General features: G+C 35.2%; 1 protein-coding gene across 8 annotated transcripts in view; it reads right to left on the reverse strand.

Annotated features, from left to right (window-relative positions):
* ROBO2 (roundabout guidance receptor 2) overlaps positions 1-27,934 on the reverse strand; it is a 584,098-nt gene that overhangs the window by 82,177 nt on the left and 473,987 nt on the right. For all 8 annotated transcript variants that reach the window (XM_037525707.2, XM_054700707.1, XM_054700705.1 and 5 more), the window contains 7 exons: positions 26,751-26,875; positions 22,146-22,317; positions 18,113-18,318; positions 13,629-13,710; positions 13,045-13,207; positions 11,304-11,470; positions 8,108-8,229 (listed from right to left, as the gene is read on the reverse strand). In XM_037525707.2, coding sequence (XP_037381604.2) covers positions 8,108-8,229; positions 11,304-11,470; positions 13,045-13,207; positions 13,629-13,710; positions 18,113-18,318; positions 22,146-22,317; positions 26,751-26,875 — 1,037 coding nt within the window. The remainder of the gene's footprint in view (positions 1-8,107; positions 8,230-11,303; positions 11,471-13,044; positions 13,208-13,628; positions 13,711-18,112; positions 18,319-22,145; positions 22,318-26,750; positions 26,876-27,934) is intronic.

The following is a 27,934-nucleotide window of genomic DNA, read 5'->3' on the forward strand; positions in this document are numbered from 1 at the left end:
CCATTAAAGAGAGACCCCGCCCCCGGGGAGGAGGCCAGCACCAGCACACAGCCCCGGGCTGCCCGGTAAGCCTGCACGGAAAAGCTGCGCCCTGGAAAAGCAGGCGCGGATCGCGGTCAGGATTGTGCGGGAAAAGCGGCGCGCTGGAAAACCAAGTGTGGATCGGAATCGGGATCGCGCGCGGAAAAGCAGTGCAGTTGAAAAGCAAACGCGGATCCAGATCACAGCTGCCCAGGTCCCTGTGCCTGCGACCTAGACTTGCGGGGAGACGCGCGGAGGCCCTCACTGAGTGAGCAGGAACCAGGCACCCAGGCACGGGAGCGGGATTCAAAAGGCGCCATTCCCGCGCCACTGAACTGGGCTACAGCCTGAGTCCTGGAACTGAGGGCTTTGGAACTGACACCCGGGACACGAAATTAGGGGCGTGGGTTCCCCATGACGGTGGGGCACAAGGCAGACACAGCACCCCAAAGCCGTTGAGGTGTACCCTACCATTCCCGCTCTATTCCCTGTCCCACGGGGTGGAAAATCAGCTCCCCAAGGGCTCCAGGAGAGATCTCTGGCGCCACCTAGCGACTTGAAGCCAGCAGAGGCGCCTAGAGGAGCCAGTGGCCAGCTGGGGAGTTAGCCCACGCCGGGCCCCTTCCGACCAGTAGTCTGAGCCCACAGGGGGAGCGAGCACCCACAGCCGGGGCAGACCAGGCGCACAGAAGAGTGTGCCTGAGACCGGACGTGCAGGGAGTGTGTCCCACATCACCATCTTAGAACAGGGACATTTCTTCAGTAAAGACTACCTGCAGAAGGCTTCCTCAGGAGCCAGAGGTGAGCGGGGGAAGTTCGCCCACGCCAGACCCCATCTGGCCTGCAGTCCAAGCCCAGAGGGGGAGCAGGAACCCACCGCTGGGGCAGACCAGGCGCACAGGGGAGTGTGTCCCCACATCGGCATTTTAGAACAGGGACCTTTCTCCAGTAAAGACTGCTTGAAACTGACAGATGACTCCTGGAGGAACCAGAGGAGAGCAGAGAAGCTCACCCAAGATGCCGGCCAGTCCCAACTACACAGTGTCACAACGCATACGGCAAATTAGAAAACAGACAGTAGGGAGGAGAAGAACCACATGCAACCTAGCAACTCCCCAGGGAAAAAGCACACCACAAAAAGAAAAGCAGCCCCCAGATTGCAACGACAGTAACTTGGAAGAACTTCTGAGCCTTCCAGAAAGAGAATTTAAAATTGCCGTGATTAAAAAACTGACAGAAGTCATAAAGGAAAACAATGATAAGGGAAAAATAATCAACGATCAGAAGAATGCAATTGAGTCCCTAGAGAGGGAAAACAATGGTCAGAAGAATGAAATTGAGTCCCTAAAGAGGGAAGTAAAAGAAATGCAGGAGATCAAAGAATTAATGGAAGAACTAAAGAATTCTGGGAAAAGCAATGAAAGCAGAATAGATGAAATGGAAGAACGAATAAGTAATCTTGAAGACACAGAAATAAAAGAACCAAAACAGAAAAGGAAAGAGAAGTACGAAGGAAAAAGACCGAAGAAAGACTTCGGGAACTATCTGACTCCATGAGGAAAGGAAATATAAGAGTTATAGGAATACCAGAAGGAGAGGAGAGAGATGTAGGAACAGAGAAAATATTCAAAGAGATAATTGAAGAGAACTTCCCAAATGTGAAGAAGGAGCTGAAAATTGATATACAAGAAACAAGAAGAACACCAAACTTCCACGACGAAAGGAAAAATACAGCAAGACACATAATAGTAAAGCTCCCAAGAATCCAGGACAAGGAAAAAATAATGAAGCTGGCAAGAGGGAAGAAACAGATAACATTCAAAGGAAAACCAATCAGGCTGACATCAGACTTCTCCGAAGAAACACTACGGGCAAGGAGAGAGTGGAGGGACATAGTCAACAGACTCCAAGAAAACAGATGCCAACCAAGAATTCTCTATCCCGCAAAGCTCTCCTTCCTCTTTGAAGAAAGAATATGGACCTTCCCAGACAAACAGAAACTCCGGAATTTCATTACAACTAAACCCTCACTCCAAAAAATACTACAAGGAGTCCTAAAGCCAGAACCTCAGAGGGACGAATAACAATGAAAGAAGGCCAAAAAAAAAAAAAGTTATTAAAAGAATAAATAAATAAAATCAAAGGAAAGACAAACACAATGGCAAATACAGATGCTAACATATCAATATTAACTCTAAATGTAAATGGACTAAACTCTTCAATAAAAAGACACAGAGTTGCAGCCTGGATTAAGAAACAAAACCCAACCTTTTGCTGTCTCCAGGAAACACATTTAGCTACAAAAGATAAAAATAGGCTCAAAGTTAAAGGATGGAAAACAATCCTACAAGCAAATGGACCAAAAAAGAAAGCAGGAACAGCGATACTTATATCAGATAAAACAGATTTCAAACTCAAAAAGATAAAAAGAGACCCCAATGGTCACTACATTATGATCAAGGGGACAATACTTCAAGAAGAAATAACACTCATTAACATATACTCACCAAACGAAGGAGCACCAAAATATATCAGACAACTGTTGTCCTCTCTAAAAACAGACATCAGAGAAAACACATACGTAGTGGGAGACTTCAACACACCACTATCAACAATGGATAGATCAACAAGACAAAAAATAAGTAAAGAAACCAAAGCTCTAAATAATGACCTAGAGCAATTGGGCTTAACAGACATCTATAGAACACTAAACCCCAAAAAAACGGAGTACACATTTTTCTCAAGCGCACACGGATCATTCTCCAGGATCGATCACATACTGGGGCACAAGACAAACATCAACAGATACACCAAGATTGAAATCATATCAACCATCTTTTCTGACCATGAAGGCATCAAACTAGAAATAAACCATAAAAAGAAGGCAAGGAACTTTCCTACCTCATGGAGATTAAAAACCACACTACTGGAAGACCACTGGACTAATGAGGAGATCAAAGAAGAAATTAAAAAATTCTTTGAATTGAACGACAAGGAGGACACCAATATCCTAAATGTATGGGATGCAGCAAAAGCAGTAATAAGAGGAAAATATATAGCAATAGAAGCTCACATCAAGAAACAAGAAAGAACTCAAAGAAACAACCTAATCTCGAAGCTCAAAGATCTAGAAAAAGAACAACAAAAAACCCCAAAACCAGTAGAAGAAAAGAAATAATAAAAACCAAAGCAGAAATAAATGAAATTGAAACTAAAAAAACAATCCAAAAGATCAATGAAACCAAGAGCTGGTTCTTTGAAAAAATCAATAAAATAGACAAACCCCTAGCCAGGCTCACAAAGGAAAAAAGGGAGAAAGCACAAATAAACAGGATCATCAATGAAAGAGGAGAAATCACAACGGACACAGCAGAAATCAAAAGAATAATCAGTAACTACTATGAACAGTTATATGGAAACAAGTTTAACAATCTAGAGGAGATGGACAAATTCCTACAACTCTACAATCACCCAAAGCTAGATAAAGAAGAAATAGAACACCTAAACAGACCAATTACAAGCAGCGAAATTGAAATGGTAATCAGAAACCTCCCCAAAAACAAAAGCCCAGGACCTGATGGATTTACAAATGAATTCTACCAAACATTCAGAGACGAATTAGTGCCTATCCTTCACAAACTCTTCCAAAAAATTGAGAAGGAAGGGACAATACCAAACAATACCAAATGTTGTTCTATGAAGCCAACATTACACTAATACCAAAACCGAACAAGGACAACACAAAAAAGGAAAACTACAGGCCAATCTCCCTAATGAACACTGATGCAAAAATCCTCAATAAAATTTTAGCTATCAGAATCCAACAATGTATCCATAAGATAATTCACCACGACCAAGTAGGATTCATTCCAGGGACACAAGGATGGTTTAACATCCGAAAATCAATCAACGTTATCCAACACATCAACAAAAAGAAATATAAAAACCATATGATAATATCAATAGATGCTGAGAAAGCTTTCGACAAAGTGCAACACCCATTCATGATAAAAGCCCTTGAAATTCTTGGGATACAAGGAACATACCTCAACATCATAAAGGCCATCTATGACAAGCCAACAGCCAGTATCATTCTCAATGGTGAAAAGCTGAAAGCAATTCCATTAAGATCTGGAACAAGACAAGGATGTCCACTCTCACCACTGCTTTTCAATATAATACTGGAAGTCCTAGCCAGAGCAATAAGACAAGAGAAAGACATCCAAGGAATCCAAATAGGAAAAGAAGAAGTCAAACTATCACTATTTGCAGATGATATGATAATATACATAGAGAACCCCAAAAAGTCCACAGAAAAACTAATTCAACTCACCAATCAGTTCAGTAAAGTGGCAGGATACAAAATCAACACGCAAAATTCAGTAGCCTTCCTATACACAAACAATAAATCTGAAGAAGAAGAAATCAAAAAAACCATCCCGTTTTCTATCGAAACAAAAAAAAAATCAAATACTTGGGAATAAATCTAACAAAAGAGGTAAAGGACCCATACAAAGAAAACTATAAAACACTATTGAAAGAAATACAAGAAGACACACAGAAATGGAAAGACATCCCCTGCTCATGGATTGGAAGAATAAACATTATTAAAATGGCCATCCTCCCAAAAGCAATATACAGATTCAATGCTATTCCAATCAAAATTTCAATGTCATTCTTCAAAGAAATAGAACAATTATTGATGAAATTCATATGGAATCACCAAAAACCCCGAATAGCCAAAGCTCTCCTGAAAAAAAAAAGAAGGGAATGGAGGCATCACACTCCCAGACTTCAAACTCTACTACAAAGCCATAATCATCAAAACTGCATGATATTGGAACAAGAACAGACATACAGACCAATGGAATCGAATAGAAAATCCAGAAATAAACCCACAGATTTATGGTCAACTAATCTTTGACAAAGGAGCAAAGACTATGCATTGGAGCAAAGAAAGTTTGTTCAATAAATGGTGCTGGGAAAACTGGGTTGCTACATGCAAAAGAATGAAGCTTGACCACTACCTCACACCATACACAAAAATCAACTCAAAATGGATTAAAGAACTAGACATAAGACCTGAAACCATAAAATACATAGAAGGAAATATAGGCGAAACACTACGGGATTTGCACATCAAAGACATCTTTACAGACACATCACCCAAAGCAGTGATAGTGAAGACAAAGATAAACAGCTGGGACTACATCAAATTAAAGAGCTTCTGCACAGCAAAAGAGACAATAACAAAAACAAAGAGAAACCCCACCAACTGGGAGAACATTTTTGCACCCAACAGTAATGATAAAGGACTGATCACAAAAATCTTCAAAGAGCTGATGAGACTCAACAACAACAAAGAAAATAATCCAGTCAAAAAATGGGCAGAAGAGCTAAAAAGAAACTTCTCTGAAGAGGAAATGCAAATGGCCAACAGGCATATGAAAAAATGTTCAACATCACTTGTCATCAGGGAAATGCAAATCAAAACTACCATGAGATACCATCTTACACCAGTGAGAATGGCACATATTAAAAAAACTAGCAACAACAAATGTTGGCGAGGATGTGGAGAAAAAGGAACTCTTGTGCACTGTTGGTGGGAGTGCAAACTGGTCCAACCACTGTGGAGAGCTGTGTGGAGATTTCTGGACCTACTAAACATAGAGCTTCCATATGATCCAGCAATTCCACTCCTAGGTATTTACCCAAAGGACACAGAAACATCAATTCCAAAGAGCACCTGCACCCCTATGTTTATAGCAGCACTGTTTACAATAGCTAAGCTTTGGAAACAACCCAAATGCCCAAAAATAGATGACTGGATCAAGAAGATGTGGTACATATATACCATGGAATATTACTCAGCATTCAAAAAAGATAAACACATGCAATTTGCAGCAACATGGATGGCACTGGAAGGGATCATGCTCAGCGAAATAAGCCAAAAAGAAAAAGAAAAATACCGGATGGTCTCACTCATAGCAGGAATCTAGAAAACTTAAATAAGGGACCAGGAAAACGAATAACTATAAGAAAGTGAAAATCAAAATCAACAAAAAACTACGAACCAGAGACACTTTTAAGAGGGCGGGGGTGGGAGGGGAGAGATTGGGGTCAGAATGGGGGGGCTGCAATTGTATGGGGAATATAAAAATAAAATTTATTATTAAATAAATAAATAAATAAATTTAAAAAAAAAAAAAAAGAGTTGATGGGAATGGGTAATATAGTTATTTCCCTAAAGAAACTTGGATGCCACATGGGGAAAACCCTAATTTTGTTGACTTAGAGTTTTTCCTCTAATGCAACAAAAATGACAATAATGATGGAAATATATAAATATATTCTAAGTAACATAATTGAAATGAAAATTTTCTAGTTATTTTTATCTTAAATGTCCATTATTTATAGAATATACATGATCTGCCACACACACAGAGGGTTAAAGAAGATGTACTATTGTATCATGGTGATATATTTCCTTAAGGATTTTTAAAGGTTATCATGGAGAGAGCATGGGCATAAAGAGAAGTTGGTACTGACTGTGTTAGGCAAAAGGAAGAACATTATCTGGCTCCTCTCAACACACAGGCATAGGAGATGCACACAAACACATACACAAGTCTCTAGTATGACAAATCTGACTATTTTTATGCTATGTTTGTTTTCTCTGCAGGAGCTATCATGTGATCAAAGCATTCTGCATTTTAAAATAATGGTGGACAGGTTGAAATCTAACCTTGTATGGCGTTTACCATTTTTTATATTATATTAAAATAGCAATTTACTTGTTAAAATCCACTAATTTTTAAGTCAAATTATAAAAATTATAAACATTTTGGAGTTGCTGAATGAGTTTAGTTAAAAGAATGTAAAGGTGGTTGATTTAATGCAGCGCAAAACATCAAAATTAAAACACTTTGTGTTTCAAATGACACCATCAAGAAAGTGAAAAATAACCCAAAGATTGGGAGAAAGCATTTGTAAATCAAGTCATACATCTGATAAGAGATTTGTATCCTGACTATTTAAAAAACTCTTACAAATCTATAAGAAAAAAAAAAACTAATTAAAAAGTGAAAAGACACTGTGAATAAAAATTTTTCTATTAAAGACATACAATTACTCACTAAGCACATAGAAAATGCAAAATATCACTAGTCATTAAAATAAATGGAACTGAAAACCATAATGATTCCTCATTTTACACTACTAGACTGGGCTATCACCAAAAAGACAGTCAATAACAAGTGTTGGTGACAGAAATCGGCAAGATATGAAAGAAACTGGGGCTTTTAAATGTTTGGGGAACATAAAATTGTATGATTACTTTGGAACAAATATTTTAATATCAGAAGTTCATTAAAATCTGAAATAGAGAACTGTAGTATTCAGCTATTTGTAGGAATATATCAAGAGAAATGAACCTTGTTTACTCAAAGCCTTGTACACAAATGTTTATGAAACTGTCAATCATAACAGTCAAAAATAAAAACCATTCAATGGGTTGTTACTTGGTGGTAAAAAGGAATAAATTATTAATACATGCTACCACTTCTATGAATCTCAAAAACACTCTGCTGAGTGAAAGAAACCAGACAAAACACTCTACATAGGACATGCTTCCTCTTATATGAAAAAAAACAGGTAAGTATAAAGAAATTAGATTTGTAGTGCGAAGGGCCAAATTAGAGAGAATAAGAGAGTGAGTTCTAACGGTGTCAGAGAGTTTCATTTTGGATGAAGAAATGCTCTAAAATTAGGTTTTGGTGAAGACTGAACAATTCTGCCAACTTGCATATATTGACTCTGGTATGTTAATTATATCTCATTACATCTGCTAAAAAAGTCAGAAGTTAGAACATGTCATATTTATTTTGTGATTAATCCATTTACTCATTCCATTTACTCTTATGAATATTTCCCCCCTTTTGTCATTGATTATATCAGAGTTTTAAGTGGTGGGAGGTTTATTAGTATTTTTGGCTTTTCAAAATTTGCTTTTTCCTTTTTTTTGGTTCATTTTCTTACATGAATGAAAAAACAAAACCTACCACTTACACAACCTGTGAAAACTTACCGTCCATGTGACTTGAACAGTGGTGGGAGTCAACACCACTGGGGTATGAAGACGGACAATTACATCTCCCAGTTCCTTCTGGACTTGTCTGTGGTCCACCCCTTGTGCTGGTGGACTGATATCTATGGATAGATAATCATTCCAAGCTTTTAAAAATTCATATTAAAATTCCAATGATATGCTATAAGCCAATATTATACCCTAAAGGATAATTACAGAGAAAAAAATAACCCCTTGTGACAAAAATATTAAATAATTTATATACATACCACCATGCTACTATATTATTTGAGAGACATTTATCATCACAAAAATAATATTAATAAAACAGTATTTGCAATCCCTCACCCCCATTCAAATCTATTGTTGTGGAAGAGCTAATGTTTTCTTATTAAAGAATTAAGAGGTGCTGTAAAATGTCTCTGGAAACACCAGTTTTATATTGATGTTGGCACACTGAAAGACTTTACCAAGTAGTTAATGGCACCATCTCTGAAAATTCCTATTTAGGAATTTGTTTAAGTCCTTGTTCCCATTACTAGAATGTGTGTTCCTATTCTGTGACCTAGTTCAATCTTGGAGAATGAGGTAAAAATAATCAGGGAAACTGGGATGTAAATTATGTCACTAAAGGTAAACAAAGAGAGGGAGAGAGGGGAAGACCCTAAAATTCTTTAAATATTTTTTGAGCAAAATAAATGTTGAATACTGATAAAAGATTTTCAAGTAACGCTTTCTGAACAACACTCTAATATCTAACAAAAGGCAATGCAGCTGATTTATGAAAACGATAGAGGGAGGAGGAAGGAGAAAGGAGATGTTTGGGTAGATATATTCTCAGTTGTACATTATTGTGTCTGCTTATTCACCAAAGTACTACTCTTTCTATAAAATGGCTGGCATCTCATGTGTCAATTAAGGAAAAATAATAAACTGTAGTCATCCAAGTCTGTCATATTGATATCAAACACTGAATTTCACATATATTCAAATTAACATCTTTAACTTGAGCATTGTAATGTTAAGGTAAATATTTTTTCTCACTTAACTCTTTAAGGAAGGATTCCAATTTAAAATGATTTATTTTCTTAATCTTGATTTTCTCATTGTTTCAGGTCAGAATGTAACACTCTTACAAAGATATTTTAAAGCACATACCTCAGCCATAAATTAACTTGGATGCACTAATTTAAATTGGGACCTAAATAATTGGGAACCTCATTTTGGTGACTATTTCCAGTTTCACTTTCTTATTTAATCTTTAGCATAAATAGTAAATCAAAGTTTCACCTGATTTAGGAAAAAATAATATATGAATAATATTAACCTTTCCTAATATATCTATGGTCTAAATGAGATTGATGGTACAGGTATTTACTGCCTTACAAAAATGAATTATTTCTAATTTTTGTGTTATTTCATGTCTTTGAAAAATAAAAGCTCACACAGCTAAGTGTTCTTTGAAAAGAAGTACTCTGTGGAATGGAAAACTGTTGAAAGTGTGGTGTCAAAAAGTGATCCTGACATTTAGACACAAAACATGAGTTTTCCTATTAAATATCGGTTAAGAAAACACAAGTCTTTTGTTCTACAGAGTCTCTCAACTGGAACAAGCCAGATCACAAACAACTTTTCATTAATCTTTTTTGACCTTTTCACCGAGAAGTTATTTTGAGTCAAGATTTAGTTACTGGCCTCATTATTGAATGATCAAGAAGATCTGTTGGATTTAATCACACCAAAAGTCGTCCCTGTTCTATTAGCCCACCATCTTCTCCTGCAGGTACACACACACACACAAAAACTGTTTCTGTTCACACAGGTAAAAACAATCTAGGCATTATAATTTCTTGCTTGAAACCATATACCTCTTCCTTTTCCAAGTTCATTAAATTAATTTACTCATTAAATTCAGACACAGTAAACGCAATTGGATCCAGGCAAAGTAAAATATAACCAGTTTCACGTCTTCAAATTCCATGTTGTACTTTTTCTTTCTCTGGAGACAGGTTCTTTACCTACAGGCCCTTTATCATCATGGAAAATTAATCACATTACTGCTTAGAGAACAATAGCCAAGTGGCATTCCCGCCTCCCTCGACTGTCATCATGTCAGCAACGTTACGAAATCACGTGGTGACTTTATTTCACTTGATTCCTTGAAGGAGCCCTTCTGTTATAATAGCATGCTAGTAACTATCACTGAACTACATTGTAATTATAATAATATTTTATGGCTGCATGGTGCTTTTCATAGTATAAAAATACTACTTTGAATTATATCTTGTTCAAAGCACTTTCCAAATAAGAAATAATTAACCCTTTCACAAAAACCCGGTGGGAATAGGTTGTAACAAATAACAAAGCACTATTTCTGCTTTATTAATTCCCTTCACCTACATACTAGTAGGAGAATTATAATGGAACATTGCATATTAACACTTAGATACCAGTGACTTCTCTGTTTGCACTAAAGATGAGAAGAGCAAACCTTCCAATTTTATCTCATAATATTCTAGGCATTTTTATTTTCTTTATTATTAGTCAAGAGAGTTATATGCCTTGCTCTCTGAACAAATTTTCCCTTTAAACACCTGGCTTAATAAGACACACTATAGTGATGCTTCTCAAACTTAAGCATCAGCCTCACCTGGAGGGCATCTTAACACTGACTGTTGCACCCACAGAGCTCCTGAACGGGGGAATGAGAATATGTATTTCTAAAATGGTCCAAGATGATGCAGCTGATGCTTCTGGGGAAACCACACCTAGATACCCACAACATTGAAAAACAGAATTCCTGCATATGAAGTAATGTTGCTATCTCTATAATGGCATCTTTTCCATGAAAGATCACTTTGCTATTGTATAAATAATGTCAAAGAAGGAGAAACATTTTTCCTCCATCTGAAATCTAGTCAAGTAATAACTCAGTGGACTCACACTTAACTATGTAAATGTACCCAACTATTTTGGTTATTTTTATTTAATAATCTCTGAGAGCTCCAGAAAGAGGGCATACTTCATCAAGATAAATAACAAATTTCCTTCTCACTCACTGGATCGAGTCTAGTGAATTATCACAAAAAAGAAACATAAACACAGTTTTATCTTTCCTCATACAATCCCTTTGTTCTTAAAGATCTGTTTAATGCTTCCCTCCAGAATCAGTCATGCTTGTAACTATCGCATTTACCTTGTGTGCGCACCGGATCTGACATAGGGCTTGGGTCACTGAGACCTTGGGGGTTGATAGCTCTGACCATGAATAAATAGATTGTATTGGGCCGCAGTCCTCTGACTGTGTAGAGGGAGGTCTTTACATGGTTTGCCACTGTCTGCCAGCTATTGCTCACCGATTGGCTGAAACGTGAACAGAAAATACTGTAAGGTCCAGTCAAAAATGCATTGGACATGGAGTTGGGTATCAATGACAAAGGTTAATGGCTGAAAATTAAACACACACACAGACAAAACTTGAAGTGTTCAGCCCAATAAATGAAACATTTGGATGATTTCAGTTTATTCAACAACAAAGCCGAGCCCACCTAACAGAGTGCCATGCACAACAAAATTAAACTCAGCCCAGGAGATGTGACAGCCCTTTGCTAATGCACAGCAGCCCACTAAATGAATACCTGTAAAAGGAACAGGGGCCAAGATCACAACATCAAGTTTATACAATAAATATGGTCCTCGTAAATGTATATATATACCTTGAAAAGAATTAACCTGTAGAAAGAATAAATGGACTACAGAGTAAATTATGCCAATACATTTTCCTGTTACAAGGTGTGTTTTCTTTTGCATCAATTCCACATGCAATATTACAATAGAGCCTTCTAAACTACATATCTGTAAAAGAAGAAAGGAAGCATGTAATGAATATTTTCCCTTGGTCACATTTTTAATAAAATTGTACATTACACAGTATTGTGATTTCTCATCTCAAAATGGTGAAATATCGCTGACTGCATGTGTAGACCCTAACGGCCAGTCACAGATGGGATACAAGTTTAGAGCACTTTTGTCTAAGGTCCAATGTTTCTTTTGTTCAGAATGAGGAGAAAATGTGATTTTTCAAGGCTGTACATTTATTTTTTTTAAGTTCTAATGCATCAAAGAATGAAAATTATAGAAGAATAGTATTTTGAAGTTTGAAAAATATAACAGATTAGGGAAAGCCTCAAATGAAAGTTACAACTTATCCTGATGCTTGAAATGGACAGTCACTATCACCATCTTTACAATGACAATAGAAGCCCATGAAAAGTGAATATCAAGCTACATTTCCCCATTCATACAAGTATTTTGTCAAATTCTCATAAGACTATTTATGATAATATTTGCTTAATTATATTTCTATCCCTAAATTGCTGATAGTTATTTCAAATAGCAAATGGACATATATTTTCTTTTCAATAACCAGATGAGCCCGGAATCTATTTACTAATTATGGTTTTTAACTTTATCTTAGAACTATCCAGTAGATGAATTCAGTTATATAAAATAAGTCACTGAAATTATTTTGAATTCTGTTCTAATTATTAGAAACAAAATTCCAGTTCCATGCCTCAATAAAAGTCACATAATTTAAAAGTGCTTATGCTTTTTTTATGAGTTCTAATGCCAAAATTCTCATCTTAAGTTTCTATAATGGTGACAGTAAAAAAAAAAATAGTATTCAATGATTGTGTCATTAACTAGATCTCTAGAGACTTATGTATAGACAATACCTATTTAATCTTATAATTAAATTATCAATGAAAATATTCCACTAAATTCTTTGAATAAAGTCAGACATAAAATATAAATTCTTAAAATGTACTGATTTAGACAAGTCCTTAAAATAAAACAGCAAGATAGCTCATATGGGATTTTGAGATATAGGAGCTAAAGCAAGAAGCCCAGTGGAAAAAAACAAAACTCTCCCATACCTGAAAGCCTCAATGATATATGCACTTGCTGGTAGGGTACCAGGGGTACCTGGTTGCCAGGACAAGGTGACACTGTTCTTAGTAACATCAGTGACCTGTGGTTTGGATGGTGGCCCTGGCAGGTCATTTAAATCATAATTTTTACTGATTGTTGCTCCAGATTCTATAGAGGACAAACAGAAAAGGATTAATTTTTGATTGCATAAATTGACAACAATGCTTTTAAAAGAAGTGTGATAGTCAATGGGAGTATGATGGGAATAATTCATCGCAATGAATTAAAAATATATTAGTGAATATTTGCTTTCCCTATGTGCTAGTAAGTATTGACTCTTATAAGCCTTCACTAGAATTGTTTGCTCTCTAGATAGAGAAGATAAAATAGTAAGGTTATCAAGGACAAATACATCAAATTGCACGTAAACAATGCTATGTGCCAAGGACAGAATTAAAAGGAGGCAGGAGAGAGCTTACTTCAATTAATTTATAATCTTAGTCTTTCCTTAATTTGTGACTTGATAGTGAACTAATCACTAAAATGGACATCAGATTTCTTCTAAAGGGATAATTCACCAAGTACTCACCTGTCACATCTAGCACAGCACTCCAGGAAGTCTCCCCACTTGAACTAGTAGCCACACAGGTGTAAGTGCCAGTATCAGAAATCTAGCGTATACAAAAGCAAGAGAATTCAATCACTTTAATTAATTTGTAGACTAATTACTCAACATCAAGCATATAAAATTTAATTTCTTAAAATGCGACATATCATTTGGCTGTCCAAATGGTACATTAATGTCAAGCACAAGCATCATAAAATATTAAAATAAACTCATAATGTTATATTATTCATGATACTGATTTAATGATTTTTTTATTATATTTCTATTATTAAATGTTACTTGGTAAAATTTGTTTTTCACTCCTCCCTCCATGTAGAACTTGTTTAACTAGAGCTTATGGTGATACTTCACTACTCTAGCTACATACTCAGGACAGAATTTTTCAGAATTCATCTCCTGTGAACTATATTTCAGTAGATTAAATGCACCCAGGAGTAAATAAACACTGAGACAATAAGGGACCAACCGTTCCTCTTTTGTTTAGAGACGGTGAAAAATGAAGGAAACTGTTTAACGGAAATCTAAGTTATTTTCCTTTAAAGGGACTGGTACTCAGGGCCTTCCCGGTAGCACAGCGGCTTAAGCGCCGCGCTGTGAAGCTGTCTGCCGCCTCTGCAGTGCAGTTTGATCCTGGCCGACTGGCTAGAATCCCACATGGCGCATGAGACCTCTCCTGTCTCGCCCGCTGCTCCCCTCAGCAGTGTCTTAGGTCCGTCTGCCTGTTCTGCTCCCCACTCTGTTTCTGGTGAATCCTCTCACCCTCTCGCGCCTCTGGCCTGTACCCCAGCTCTTGTATAAAAATAAATAAATCTTAAAAAAAAAAGAGAGAGACTGGTACTCAGATGTTAAATTGCAGCTGTGAGATAGTGAATGAAATAAAGTTGTCTCATTAAAAAAACAGAAACAAAAGAATACCAATGAAATCAATGCAATTTGGAGTTGAAAAGGACCAACTAGAAAAATAATCTAATACATAGTTCTTTTTCAAACACACTTAAAAATTGCCATTTCATCAATCACTTAAAATGTTTTGTTTTATACATTAAGAATGACAAAGACTTTTAGAAATTGTTAATACAATCATTGTTAATATAATCAATATAATAAAATCTTACATTTTACAAATGGAAGAGGCAGAAAATTCTGTGACTATGTCTTGATTAAAACCCCCAAGATCAGCAAAAGATGTACCTCAAAATTCCTCCCTTAGTTGAGTTCTGCAAGCTTACATTGTAAACAATATTCATTCACATTACTTTAGGGATGAAACAAAGAAGATTGGGAAGAGAAACTGAGGACAACATAGAATAAAACAAATCTGACCATGCAGAATTAAAATTTTGTGATGAATGAACCTGATTGTTGTTGAAATATGGGAGTTCTTGGAATACAGTATCTGCTGGGTTCAAAATGTAAGGATATTGATGACTCAACCTTCCATAATTGATTCTCAGGTAAATCATGCACGACATTGCCAATCCACTATTTTAATTGATTTTAAATGTCATGTAGTTTAACTTAAGTTTCTCAAATTGCTCTGGCACATCATTCTGGGCCATAATATCTCCACACAATTGTCTTCTATTATACAGACAGATGATGAGGGAGAGCCATGTAGAAAGAACCATTCTTTCAAATGTGGCTGTGCACACATTATAGTCATTAGAAATCTTTGCATTTAAGAAGCATCACTCACAAACTAAATATAATGAGCCAAGGTTGGATTTTAATGGGATGTTCATTTGAATATGGTCTGTGAAAGAGTAAAGAATTTGCATTTTATTATAGCTGTTGAACTACAATGTAGCACTTGTTATTATGTGCAGATGCTAACAGAAGAGTATGTAGGTAATGCTTCTTAACTGCATCTCCTTGTCATTGTGTAGAGATGTAAGTCTGACATTAGCTGTGGTAGGTATGTTTTAATGAGTATTGGAATACTCTACTTCTCAAAAGATACATTTAGTTACCAATTAGCTGGACTTCCAGAACATAGTGTTCATGTTCTGAACAAAAAAAGTGCTATTTTTTTTTCCCTCTTGCATTAAGTACCTAAAAAGAAATAGTGAGACACAAAGGAATATGACCCACAGAAACCCTCTCTCTGGACTGCACTAAAGTAGTGTAAAACACATTTTTATCTCCCTTTAAATACAGTCATCTTACAGAAAAAGAACAACGTTTTCATTTTGGACTTTATCAAAAGCAATATCAAAAGCCCAAATATCATTGCTAAAACTTAGTCTTCTGTCACCATCATCATCACCACATTCATTTTTATTCTTTTAACTTTAAATGCCTTTTCTGGTCATGAGTGTTTCATATCTTTTCTGTCTGTCTCCTTTTATCCTTAACCAAGCGCTTTAAAAAACGATTAATGTGCAGGCACACTCCATCACCTACTTTTCCTTTTGTGTAGTTGCTGCAGACAAGCTCCCAGGAGCTTGCATCTCAGTGAGACTACTCAGAAGCCTGTCAGAGGGCTCAAAGTTTGTTTGACATCATCAAACACCCACCTTTAATTGCTTCTTTCAAACACTACCAGGGACCTTGACTATTCAAGCACACCCTTTAATTCAGCGGTACAGTGAAAATGCATTAACCTCCATGGCCCAAGTCTGACTTTAACCCTGAGTTAGAGGTTAAAGTGTTATGGAGAGTTGGCATTAATTTTTTAATAACTTGCATTTTGTGCAATGAGGGCTAACAATTAATTTACAATCCATAAAAAGACAGACTGAAAGATCTGCATTATTTTTCTTTTAATTGGCTTGACAGTATTTTTCTTCATAGAGTAAGAATGTCTGTGTGTCAAAATTAAAATGAAATATATGTATAAATTATATGAAGTATTAAAGATTTCTGTGTGCACACACATGTGATGTAAAAAGAACCATTATTCCTTTTTGTATATGTCTGATACAATGATAAACAACTAGATAGACATGTGATTATGACTATATATTTGCATTGTCAGAAAATAACATTCTATATTGTGATCACTTGGAAACAAATACAATAAAAATGTTATCTTTCTCCTCTGGCTTTGAAAGCAAAAATTCAGCATCTTTTTATTTTTTTTTCTGTGTCATGGTTTCCAATGTCTACCTAGAAACCAGATTCTACTAATTGTTCCTCCAATGAATCATTTTCCATCAATTTTTCTTCAGGCACTAACACATCAACTTTCTTAATTCTGACTCTCATGCCCAGTGTTGTGACTGCTAGAATAATCTCAGGCTTTAGCATAGTGTTTGCTACATGAAGGGGAGGCTCACAATCACAATATTCGATATAATAAAGTGAAAACTGATGGAGGGCAGGGAGTCCCCATGATAACATCTTACTAGTATTCAGCCCTTGTACAATCTCTTACTTTGAGTGTATGTGGGAACAATGACTTGCTTCTCACCAATAGAACATGGCAAGGGAGACAGAATGTTAAGTTTGTGATTATATTAAATAGGGTTTTAATGCCTCTATGACAAGCAGACTCTCTTCTTTGTTGGCTTTGAGGAAGCAAGTAGCCAAGTGATAAAGAACTCAAGGCAGCCGTCAGCAAGAAGCTGAGGTCAGTCAGCCTGACAGACACAGGAAGTGAAAGCTGTTAATAACACTACTTGGAAGCAAACCTATCCACAATCAATCTGCAGATGAAACCACAATTCTGACACCTGATGATAATGCTGTGGATTATGAAGAAGACACAACTAAGTCATTCCCAGGTTACTATTCACAAGAACTGTGAAGTAATAAAATGTATTTTAAGTCCTTAAGTTTTTGCTGTTATACACAGTAGTAGATAGATAATACAAATTTATAAGTAGATTTTATTTGGAGTTGCTCCTTAAGCAAGTCAGACTTGTTAAGTTGCCAGGAATAGTTATTCCTATCATGATACCCTCTGTTAAAAGACAAGCAATGATTTGTTCTAGTCTGCAGGTTGAATTCTACACATCACAGAAACATAACCTAAAACATCAAGGGTTCTACCAATTAGCCAAACCTCCCTTTATGTACTCAATCTCATTTCTTAATTTTTTTCCGCTCAATTATTTGCCCAAGCCAATATATATTTGTATTTCCTTACAGATTTACTTTGCTCATGAGAATAAATCAGAAGATTTGTCACTTTCAAATTATTTTAAATACCTCTTACCATCATTTTTATGTATTTAAGATTTTTAATTTCAGTTAATTTTTAACCTATATGGGTTAAAAAGTTAAAAAGTTTCAAGATCTGGACCTGTTATGAACTTAGGAGTAGTATAGAATGATGATATCCCCTAATTTCAATTCATAATCTGTAAAATAAGAAATAATCTGGCATATAGTAAAATGTACAGCAGTACGCTGAGATACAATATTTTAAATTCACAGTATTTCCATAGAGCAGTGTTTAATTTGAATGAAGAAGATATGAATACAAGTCCAACATTACTTACCCGTAAATTCTTTATCTGCAATGTTCCTTGATCTTGTATAGTTGCTCTTGGATCTCTACCCAGAAAAGTAAATCCCTCCTTCAGCCAGCTAATTAAAGGAACAGGATCTCCAGTAGCTTTACATTTCAGTAATGCGGTGCCATCTACTGCTAATGTTTGGTTGGCTGGGCCTTGTAGAATTATGGGTGGAGGTCTGTCTGTCAAAACTAAAAGATAAAGATATTTTCAGAATACTTTAACTCTTATGAAATTCAGTAGTCTTGGTATCCAGATATTAAAAATCAGGTGAAAGCTCCAGTACTTTGCATATTTTATATCCATCATATATCTACCATCTATCATCTATACATATTATACATATATTGATACACAGAATATTGAAGTCAAACTATAGTATATAATTTACTCATAAATGTATAAATTTCCCAATCCATATCCACCATCTTTGTTACTAGAGTTCACAGTGTTTTGGGGAAAAATATTAAGCAGTCCATTAGTGCCTACCATGAGAAGTTCAACCAATTCAAATTTATAACGGAAGTTATGATATACATTTTCAGCATGCCCAGATACCGTGAACTTGCAACAACCTCAACCAACCACATCAAACTATGAATTAATGTATGTTTATGTATGTATGACTTTATAAACCTAAGTATAGAAATAAAACATTGTTTGTGTGTTGTACAAAAATTAAGACCATTAATTTTACCAGTTTTCTTGATTCAGTTCTTTATTTTAGAAATAAATCAAAAATCCTTCAGTGCATGTGAAAATACTGTATTATACCAATTCTGACATAGCTGGTGGTAATTGTCCAAATATATTCAAACTGAAAGTTTAATAGAATTAATTTTATTCATGAAAAAAATGGGAGGTCAATTCACAGACCATTGTGATTGGTTTTTCAATTCAGTGAAAGAAGTGGATCTCCATTACCAGAGTAGAGGCTCTTCATCAATTTAAAAAAAAAAATCTTCCTTATTTCAAGTTAAATCTTTGAATTTCAGGTAATATCTTATATCCTACTTTTACTTTTATATTCCTGAAATTGTTAGATATAGCCAAAGCACATCTAATTAGTTTCTTTTTTTTTTTTTTTTACTGTCCAAATGAGTTGTTCATCGTCTTTTAAATGCATTTGATCAATAAAGTAATTGAAAATCTCCTGGGTAGAGGGAATTTTCAGTCTCAAGTATGTTATGGGTGAAAGATGACCACAAGTTTCCATGACAGTGAGGTCAAAGGTTAAGTAAACATTTAGGATTTCCAGTGATCTGTGAACAATTGCATGGTTTTCTCAAACTACACATTATAAATCCTCAATAAACCATTCATATAAGACCATGGTGTGACATTCATTGTCAACATAAGATAAAAATGCATTTATTCTCAGAAGTTCTTTTGGATTCTAATGGTTCTACTCATGGAATTCTCATTACAATTTTTAGAGGGAAAAAGAGCAGAAGAAAGGAATAAATGAGGAACAAGACAAAGAATTAATGAGAAGCTCTTAAAGAGGTATTTTAAAACTCCAGCATATTGTAGCATCTTAGCTCAATGTATTATCAGTAAAATCACTAAACAGCACCTTGCATCACCATTAGCACTTGAGTTAAAAATATTTCCAAAAAGGCATCTAAGTGCAAAAATATAACAGAAACATTGCTATGTATACTCTGTTGGTTTCTCTGAACATGACATATGCTTTCATTCTATACTGAACTCTTATTTGTGTCTAAATTACCGTTGATCATATTAGAAAAATGTTCAAATTGAAAATGATAGCTCATATAGTATTAAATTATTAACCAATCTGAGCATTCATAACCTATGAATAAAGTCTGAGTCATCAATCTACATGGCAAGTTAATATTAGGAGACAGAGGTTTTTTTTTTTTTATAATAACACTGTGCTTGTGCATGTTTGTGTGTGTGTGTGTGTGGGTGCGTGTGTGTGTGGTTAGGTCTTAAAATCAGGTTACTTTATTTTCAAAATCAGTAAGTCTAAAACTTTCATTCAATGTTTTTGCAAAAGGATCTTGACTTAGTGATTGCTTACTTAAGTAAAAAATCAATGTAAGAATTAATATTCAAGCCAGTTGTGACAAATTTTCAAAGCCATTTCAGTGATGAGATTGGAACTTGTTATCACTCGTTTAATTTTGTCATTAGAGGGCCTCCCCGGTGGCGCAGCGGTTGAGCGCTGGGTTGCGAAGCTGCCCGCGGCCTCTGCGGCGCCGGTTTGATCCCCGGCTGCTCCCCGGCCACCAGAGGAGGGTCCCACATGGCGAGCAGACCTCTCCTGCCGCCCGCTGCTCCCCTCAGCAGTGTACTTCGGTCCTTCTGCCTGCTCTGCTCCCCGCTCTGGCTCTGGTGAATTCTCTCACCCTCCCGTGCTTCTGACTGTACCCAGTGCATGTATAAACGAAAACAAACAAACAAATAAATAATAAATAAATAAAAACATGCCTCTATAAAAAAAAAAAGTTAAAAAAAATAATTTTGTCATTAGAACTGAAGGTAGAATAACTAATTTTGCGAGGTTATAACATCAACTAACATGAGTTGTTAAAACATTAAGTTTTCGTTTTCATTAAATCAAATGTTTTTCTGAATATCCATCTGTTCTATGAAATCAGTATATCAACTGGCTTTTCTAATTATCAATTTTGTTTTCTGCAAATATGGTTTGCTTTCCCACCATAATATTTAATTTAAAGTCTATATTTTGTAAAATATTATTATATAGATTAGTAGAGACCACAGCATTATATTTATACTGTTTTCTAGCAGCATATGACAAAATTTAGACTTTGGCCCAAATATTTTGTCTTCTAAGTGCATGTTCTTGAACATTTCTGCTGATAGCAGAGACTATAAGGAATTTAAAAAGATTAAAAATATTTCTTATTCTTTCAAAGAAACATGGAGGCATAATGATCTGACCCATCTAAAAGAAGAATTTCCCTTCTCTTTCCAGTTCCCTAGCAGTAAGTTTCTGAGCATCAGCAGGTGCAGCCACTAATGACTCGATGCACCCACAGTCAATGTTTGTCGGTTCTATTTATTCTCTTGCCTCACATGGTGCTGAATCAGGCAATGCCATGTACAGCCATTAAAAAAATACTGCCTTTCTATTAATTTTAAATGATCTTTTCAACTACATGAGAATTAGAATTATATAAAAGAGCATAAAATTTCACCAGTAAAGGAAGAAGAAAATCAGAGAGGTCATAGGTCAAAGTATTTTTATCTCATAAGTCAGCATTAAGGGAGGGGGAACCCTAAAACCTTATAAATAGAGGAGAGGATGAGACACTTCAATTTAAGACATGAAAGACCAGAGATTTTGACATCCATGCTCAGAGGTTCACAAAATATCTAAAACTCTCTGTCAATTGTGATAAATGAGCTCGTGGGATAAATCATATTGGGATATATCAGACTGTAAAGCGCCCTGCATCTTTTTTCAACTTTCACTATGAATGTAGATGTCTGAGTTAAGATTTACAGTTTATATGTGAAAACAAAAAATAATTTAGCATTCATCAATCGTTTGGGAGGTATTTAATTAACTCAGTGAATGTACAACTAAAAAGTCATAGGATATCACAACATGATTAGCTAACTAAAAACTGAATTCTTTTTCTACTGACAACATCAAAGATGATATCTCTTTCTTCTCTAGTAAAATAAAATTAATATCCATGACAAGCAATGCCAGCATATAACTAAATAAAAATATACAAATCACACATTTATGCTGTTTCTGAGATACTGTAATATCACATCACTATATTTTTAAGAATAAAATAGATTGTCTTGAATGTTCTTCCTTGGGAAATAAATATTATTAAACTAGGGAGAATTAAAAACTATTCAAAATGCTATTTTACCTAATTTCAAACTTAGAAAATAAGCATTAACTTAAGTGAATTAACTAATAAATTAAAAAAAATTCCACATTTAACATAAATCTCAAAAGAAAAACTATAATTCCCATAAGTAAAATCTAATGATAATATCGCACCATCAGTAACTTCCAGTTGAGCTTTTGCTAAAATGCTTCCTGCCACAGTCAGGGCCTGGCAGATATAGTACCCGCCGTCTGAACGCTGAATGTTGGTGATGGTGAGGTCTCCAGTTGGTGACACAGAACACCTACTATTGGGCTGCTGGGGTTGATTTGGAAAAAGCAGGTTCTGTGAAAACAAAGACAATGTAATCAATATTCTTTTCCCACTCAGAAGGAAAATTACATTAACAATAGCTATTATAATTATGAGAATATGGCTGGAAAAAAGAAAACACATAGACCAAATAAAATGTGGTGTTGAAATGATTAAATGCCACACAGGGAGTTTCACTGGAAAACATTTTCCAAATCATGGGAAAATAATATGTTCTAAGAATTCAGCATGTTCTTGTTGAAGGAAGCAATCATATAATAAATCTGGAACTTTATCTTAACCATTTAGCTTCTCCTTGACTTTTGCTAGTTACTTATTATCTTTGAAACATGGTTTCCTCATATGTAAAGCGTGCCTAATAACATTTATCTGACATAGACCTTGTGAGGTCTATCATACCTTGCGAGACTCTGGAATGTAACACTAACTATGTATGTATTTTATAAACTGCACAAAACTAAGAATGCAAAATACACATTATGCTAATCATTTTGACTAGTGGGTGGATATAACTTCATTTTACCTAAAGATGTTTAAAAGTATGTGGTTGAGACTGATACACAGTCCGTTGAACGTACTTTTGCCTTAAGGCTTCTGGCGGTGCTAACAGCTTTTTTGTTTTTAAGATTTTATTTATTTATGCATACAGGAACTGGGGTATAGGCCAGAGGTGTGGAGAGTGAGAGGATTCACCAGAGACAGAGTGGGGAACAGAACAGGCAGATTGACTGAAATACACTGCTGAGGGGAGGAGCGGGTGAGTCAGAAGAGGTCTGCTGTGCCATGTGGGTAGCTCCCTGGCCGGGGATAGAACTTGTGCTGCAGTGGCTGTGGATTGCTTCATAGGTTGTGTCTTAACTCCTTGTGCCTCCAGGAAGGCCAAGGTCCTAACAGCTTTGAAAGAAGCTATGAATTGCCACAGTCTCAGATAAAGCAAATCAGTGAAAATAAAAAGATGGTTTTTATGACACAGGCAAAAGATGGGGAAAATAAAAAGGTTTCAGAAGTGCGCACATAATCTTAAAAAATCATAATATTCTTTTTTAAGAAAAATTATTTTATTTTACTCTCTATCCACTTTTTTAACTTCTTATATGAGAGCAGTAATATTATCTAGGGTGACCTATATTGCTTTACTGTTGTTCAATTAAGAAAAACATTTGGGTATAATAAATCATATTGAGATATGTTACCAAGTTAGATTATAAATAAGGACATATCAATTTTTATGTTGTATTTACTTACAAAAAAGAACATTATAACCCTCTGGGATCTGTTTCTCGATATAGTAATTAATTTTCCATGTTTGTAATTAAACAGTTTCAATACGTTACAATCAGGAGGTAATAACATTCAATTAAAGGCATAGGACACATTTTCACCTTAAAATGTTTTTACCCTTGAAGTAATACCAATGGTAGAGGATAAAATAGGGTATTAACACTTTTCAATTACGCTAAATGACTTTAATCCTGCGAATGATGTCCTACTTTAATTAGAAGCTTTTCTCTTTATTGCAACATGATGGATGTCCACTTTATTAGATTCAAGTGTGACGCTATAAGCCCACTTTACATAAACATTACCATGTTATTAAACCCTTTCTAAAAGAAGTGATGTTTGCTAGCATGTCAGGAATATAATTTCAAAATGCTATTGCCCTCTTATAAAATTTGTATTACTATATAAGGCTAGACATTTTCATGCATATGAAACATGATTTGAGAACAAGTTAATTCTCCTGTGAAATCCAAATATATTACTGAAATAAACCATCTAAAAGAGAAGGGTCTAAATTTTAAAGCCACTTGAAAATGATACAATAACTCAAACTGTGCACTTTCCTACAATTAGCCATTAGAATACTAATTTACATAGCACTAATACATCAGATGGGCTTAATTCTCTCTGGGATCTCTTTCTCTACAATGTAATATCACTATGCCTTCTAAAATGATTCGTTGACATGGAAAATGGCATATGATTGAGGTTAACCCATCATCTTTATACCCTGCCCGTATGACATAGGCAAAAGAAAATGGATTACAAGCAAAAATCAGGAACTCTAGATAGCTCTTCTTGCCTTGAAGTGCCTAGGTAACCTATTAGTGCTAATTGGCATTATCAGCACATATTGAGGAATATGGACCATTAAGTCCAGGCTCTTAACTCTTTCTTCTGATGGATAGTCATAGATCACCACAAAAATTGGATACTGGAGACAGTAGGTCAATTTATTTTTCCTAATATGCCAATTCAAGCTTTTAAAATTTACAGTTTGCTCAAATACTTTTCATTGAGTCTCATTTACAATCTCTCTCTTTCTCTCTCTCTCTCTCTCTCTCTCTCTCTCTCTCGGGAGGTAAGTGAGGACAACCAGATCTAAGATTATAATAAAATCAAATTACCTAACTGTAAATTGTGTGTAACCCATAACCCATAATATAAATATCTCTGGAATTGCATGCCATTTTGTCAAATAACAGAAAAATATTTAATGCTATTTGATCATTTCTTCTTTCAATACTATCCAAACACATTCTAGGATATGCAAACACCATGTCTATTGGCTCATGGGATCAATGCACATTTAATGCAATATCTTTTATCAATCTGGAGTTATTTCAGGGCATATGATTTACATATACTAGAGCTCTATCTAGATAATAACAAGCAGGTTATGACAGAATTTAACTTAATATAGGACTTAAAGTACAAACTTACAATGATCAAATTGCTTTAGATCAGTGAAAATAACATTGTTTAACCTGCATAGACTAACCAATCATGAATTTTCATAACTTATGTGAAGCGAAAGTTTTCCCTATTTTAGATTAAGGAAATGAGCTTAGGTAAAGCTAAATAGCAGTACAAAATTTGCCCAAGTCATATGGAGTGAAAATGGATTTCCAATTTTTCAGGATGTTTGTAGTATGTGCTTAATTAAGTCCTGTGTTGCTTTATGGTCATTATTTTAGAGTTTGGGAGGTTTTTATTCAAAAGCAATTTTTAAGTGAGGAGTCAAGGACATATATGTTTATAAACATATTTTATAGTTACTGAATGATTTAAAAAAAAGAGACTTGGGAGCTGGAACAATTCTGATGTGGGATAAGGGACTGTTTTTACACTCACAAACTATAGGGTAAGTGAATACAACAAGGAGAATTGAGGAAAGGAAGAAAGATCATTTGTCCTTACATACTGAGCTATTAAAATTGCTAGGTTAGGGTGGTATAGGAATATATAGGAACCCACAACCATCTCAGATGGTGACTGAGAGGAATTTTTCTGATGTCTCTCTACCTATGAAATCAAGAATGGGTTTAATATACAGTTTCTCTCAATACAGCCTAAATTTTTTCCTATCTCTGGCAAAAAATTTAGATGTCCAGAGACTTTAATCACTATTTCCATTATTCCCCAGGAAATTCTTGCAAGATTTAGATAAACAATAGAGAGTTAAGCTGAGGAACAGCACCAGCAATCTCTCCTTGCAAATTAAATGCTTTCTTGGGGATGGTTTGGAGAGTCTAGAACAAAAATTTCTCTAGCTCCCTCAGGCATGTGCGGATACATTCTCAGACAAAGAACAACTTTCTGATTTTGTTTGAGCTGTAAATTCTTCTCATTGTCTCAAAAACCAGAGGCTTCGCTTTTCCAAGTTTGGACAAGTTCTAAATGAGAAAAGTATGTATCCAATTAACTTTTAGGAAAGAGTCAGAGAGGTCATGTTGCAAAGAGGGTCCCCAGAGGACAGGCAGGGCACAGCAAAGACCGGACCAGGGTCAGTTCTTACACAAAGTATTAGTTTCCATCTATTCCTACTATGAAGGAATTATGGAAGAAAATATTTTATCTACTTCCAAATAGCAGCAAACAGTATTGTAAACTGGCGAAAGCTTAATAAGCATTAAACAAAAGCAAAAAAAGGGAATTATGTTTAATAAAATGCTTAAATTATAGATAAGCTTAAATGATAGGGAAGAGTTATTTATATGATCTATTTATCAGAGGTGAAAGAAAATGATTTTTAGACCAATTACTAGTGAAATATTTTTTGACTGTTCTGTATGTGCTTGGAAATATTTATGCATTTCATATGTACCAACTCTCTTAATCTTCTCTGCTTAAAGCAGGAAAGCAACATTTCTTTTCTGTTCAGCAATTTTGAGAAACTAAAGAAGTTTTGTTTAGACATAATGTCTTTATACTGTATCAGATCTATTCTACACAAGATATAGAAATGCAGAAAACTAATATTAGGTAATAAAGAATGTTATCTTAGAACATCTGACTTCCACTATTTAATATTTCATTGACCTGCCTTTCAGACATAAAATGCATTCAATATGTTTAACAAAAAAGACAAGATGAGTTTTGAGGTGCACATAGGACAGGAGAGTTCAGAAATTTCAGGAAAAATAGGCAAGTCATACACTCACCTGGCTACCTTCTTTCTGCCAAAACACAGCTGGCTGTGGGTTTCCTTTAGTTTCACAAGGAAATGTCACTGTTCGACCTTGAGCAACAATCTGATCTCTTGGCCTAACCACAAATTGTGGAGGAGCTATAATTTAAAAGGAGAGAAAGGATGTAAATATCACCCACTGACAAAGAAAATGATATAAAAGCAAAAATCTGGTATTAGGTGGATTGCTCAGTGCCAGACAAAGGCTACAGTTTTAAATTTCTTTTTAGGCATTTCTCAGAACACAACAGGAAGAGAAAAATAAAACTCCATCAAATGTGGGGATAGAAATGAACTTATCAGTAGAAATATTCAATATGGTATCTATTGTCATTCCATAATCCATAGGATTGCAAAGGAAAATAGACTTTTAATGATTTTATTATATTTTTTAGGAAAAACATAATTTTCCAATTTGGTTTTTAATCAACAGAAATAGAAGAGAATAGCCCCTTTATGCAAACATCTGTTTCCTTTGACAAGCATGGCTTGTTCTTGCAATATCTCTAAGACATTTTAATAGGTGCAGAGATACCAGAAGGCATACAATAAAATATGAATCCTTTTCTCAAAGGCTTTATATTCTAGAATTTAAGAGTTGAATGGTTGAAGACATTGAATAATTGAAGAGATGGGTATTATACAGAAATCTAACTAACGATATGATGAAATATATGAAAGTGGTTGATTCTATTTAGATCACTTAGAAAAATAAGTATCTATCAGGTTCTCCTAGTAGGCACTAAAGATACTGAGACAAAAAGTATCTATCTTTCAAACATCAAGAAATCCATAGTCTCATGGAAAATATGAAACACAATGATGTGAAAACAACAGCAATACTAAAACAACAATGTTCTATGACTGTGGTAAGTTCAATAATAAAGGTATCAGATCAGTGAAGGAACATTTAAATTGCAGTTTGTATCCTAAATGTGAGTGATAGGACTTCAGGAGAGAGGGGCCACTTTGTGTTATGGTAACTGTGAAACATTTTTTTAAAAAAAGATTTATTTATTTATTTGTTTGTTTATTTATACAAGAATCGGGGTACAGGCCAGATGCGCGGGAGCATGAGAGGATTCACCAGAGACAGAGCAGGGAGCAGAACAGGCAGACTGATGAAATACACTGCTGAGGGGAGCAACGGGAGCGACA

The sequence above is a fragment of the Talpa occidentalis genome, unplaced genomic scaffold (assembly GCF_014898055.3).
Source record: "Talpa occidentalis isolate TD23 unplaced genomic scaffold, MPIMG_talOcc4v2.1 talOcc4.4, whole genome shotgun sequence".
In the NCBI taxonomy this organism is placed as follows: Eukaryota; Metazoa; Chordata; class Mammalia; order Eulipotyphla; family Talpidae; genus Talpa; species Talpa occidentalis.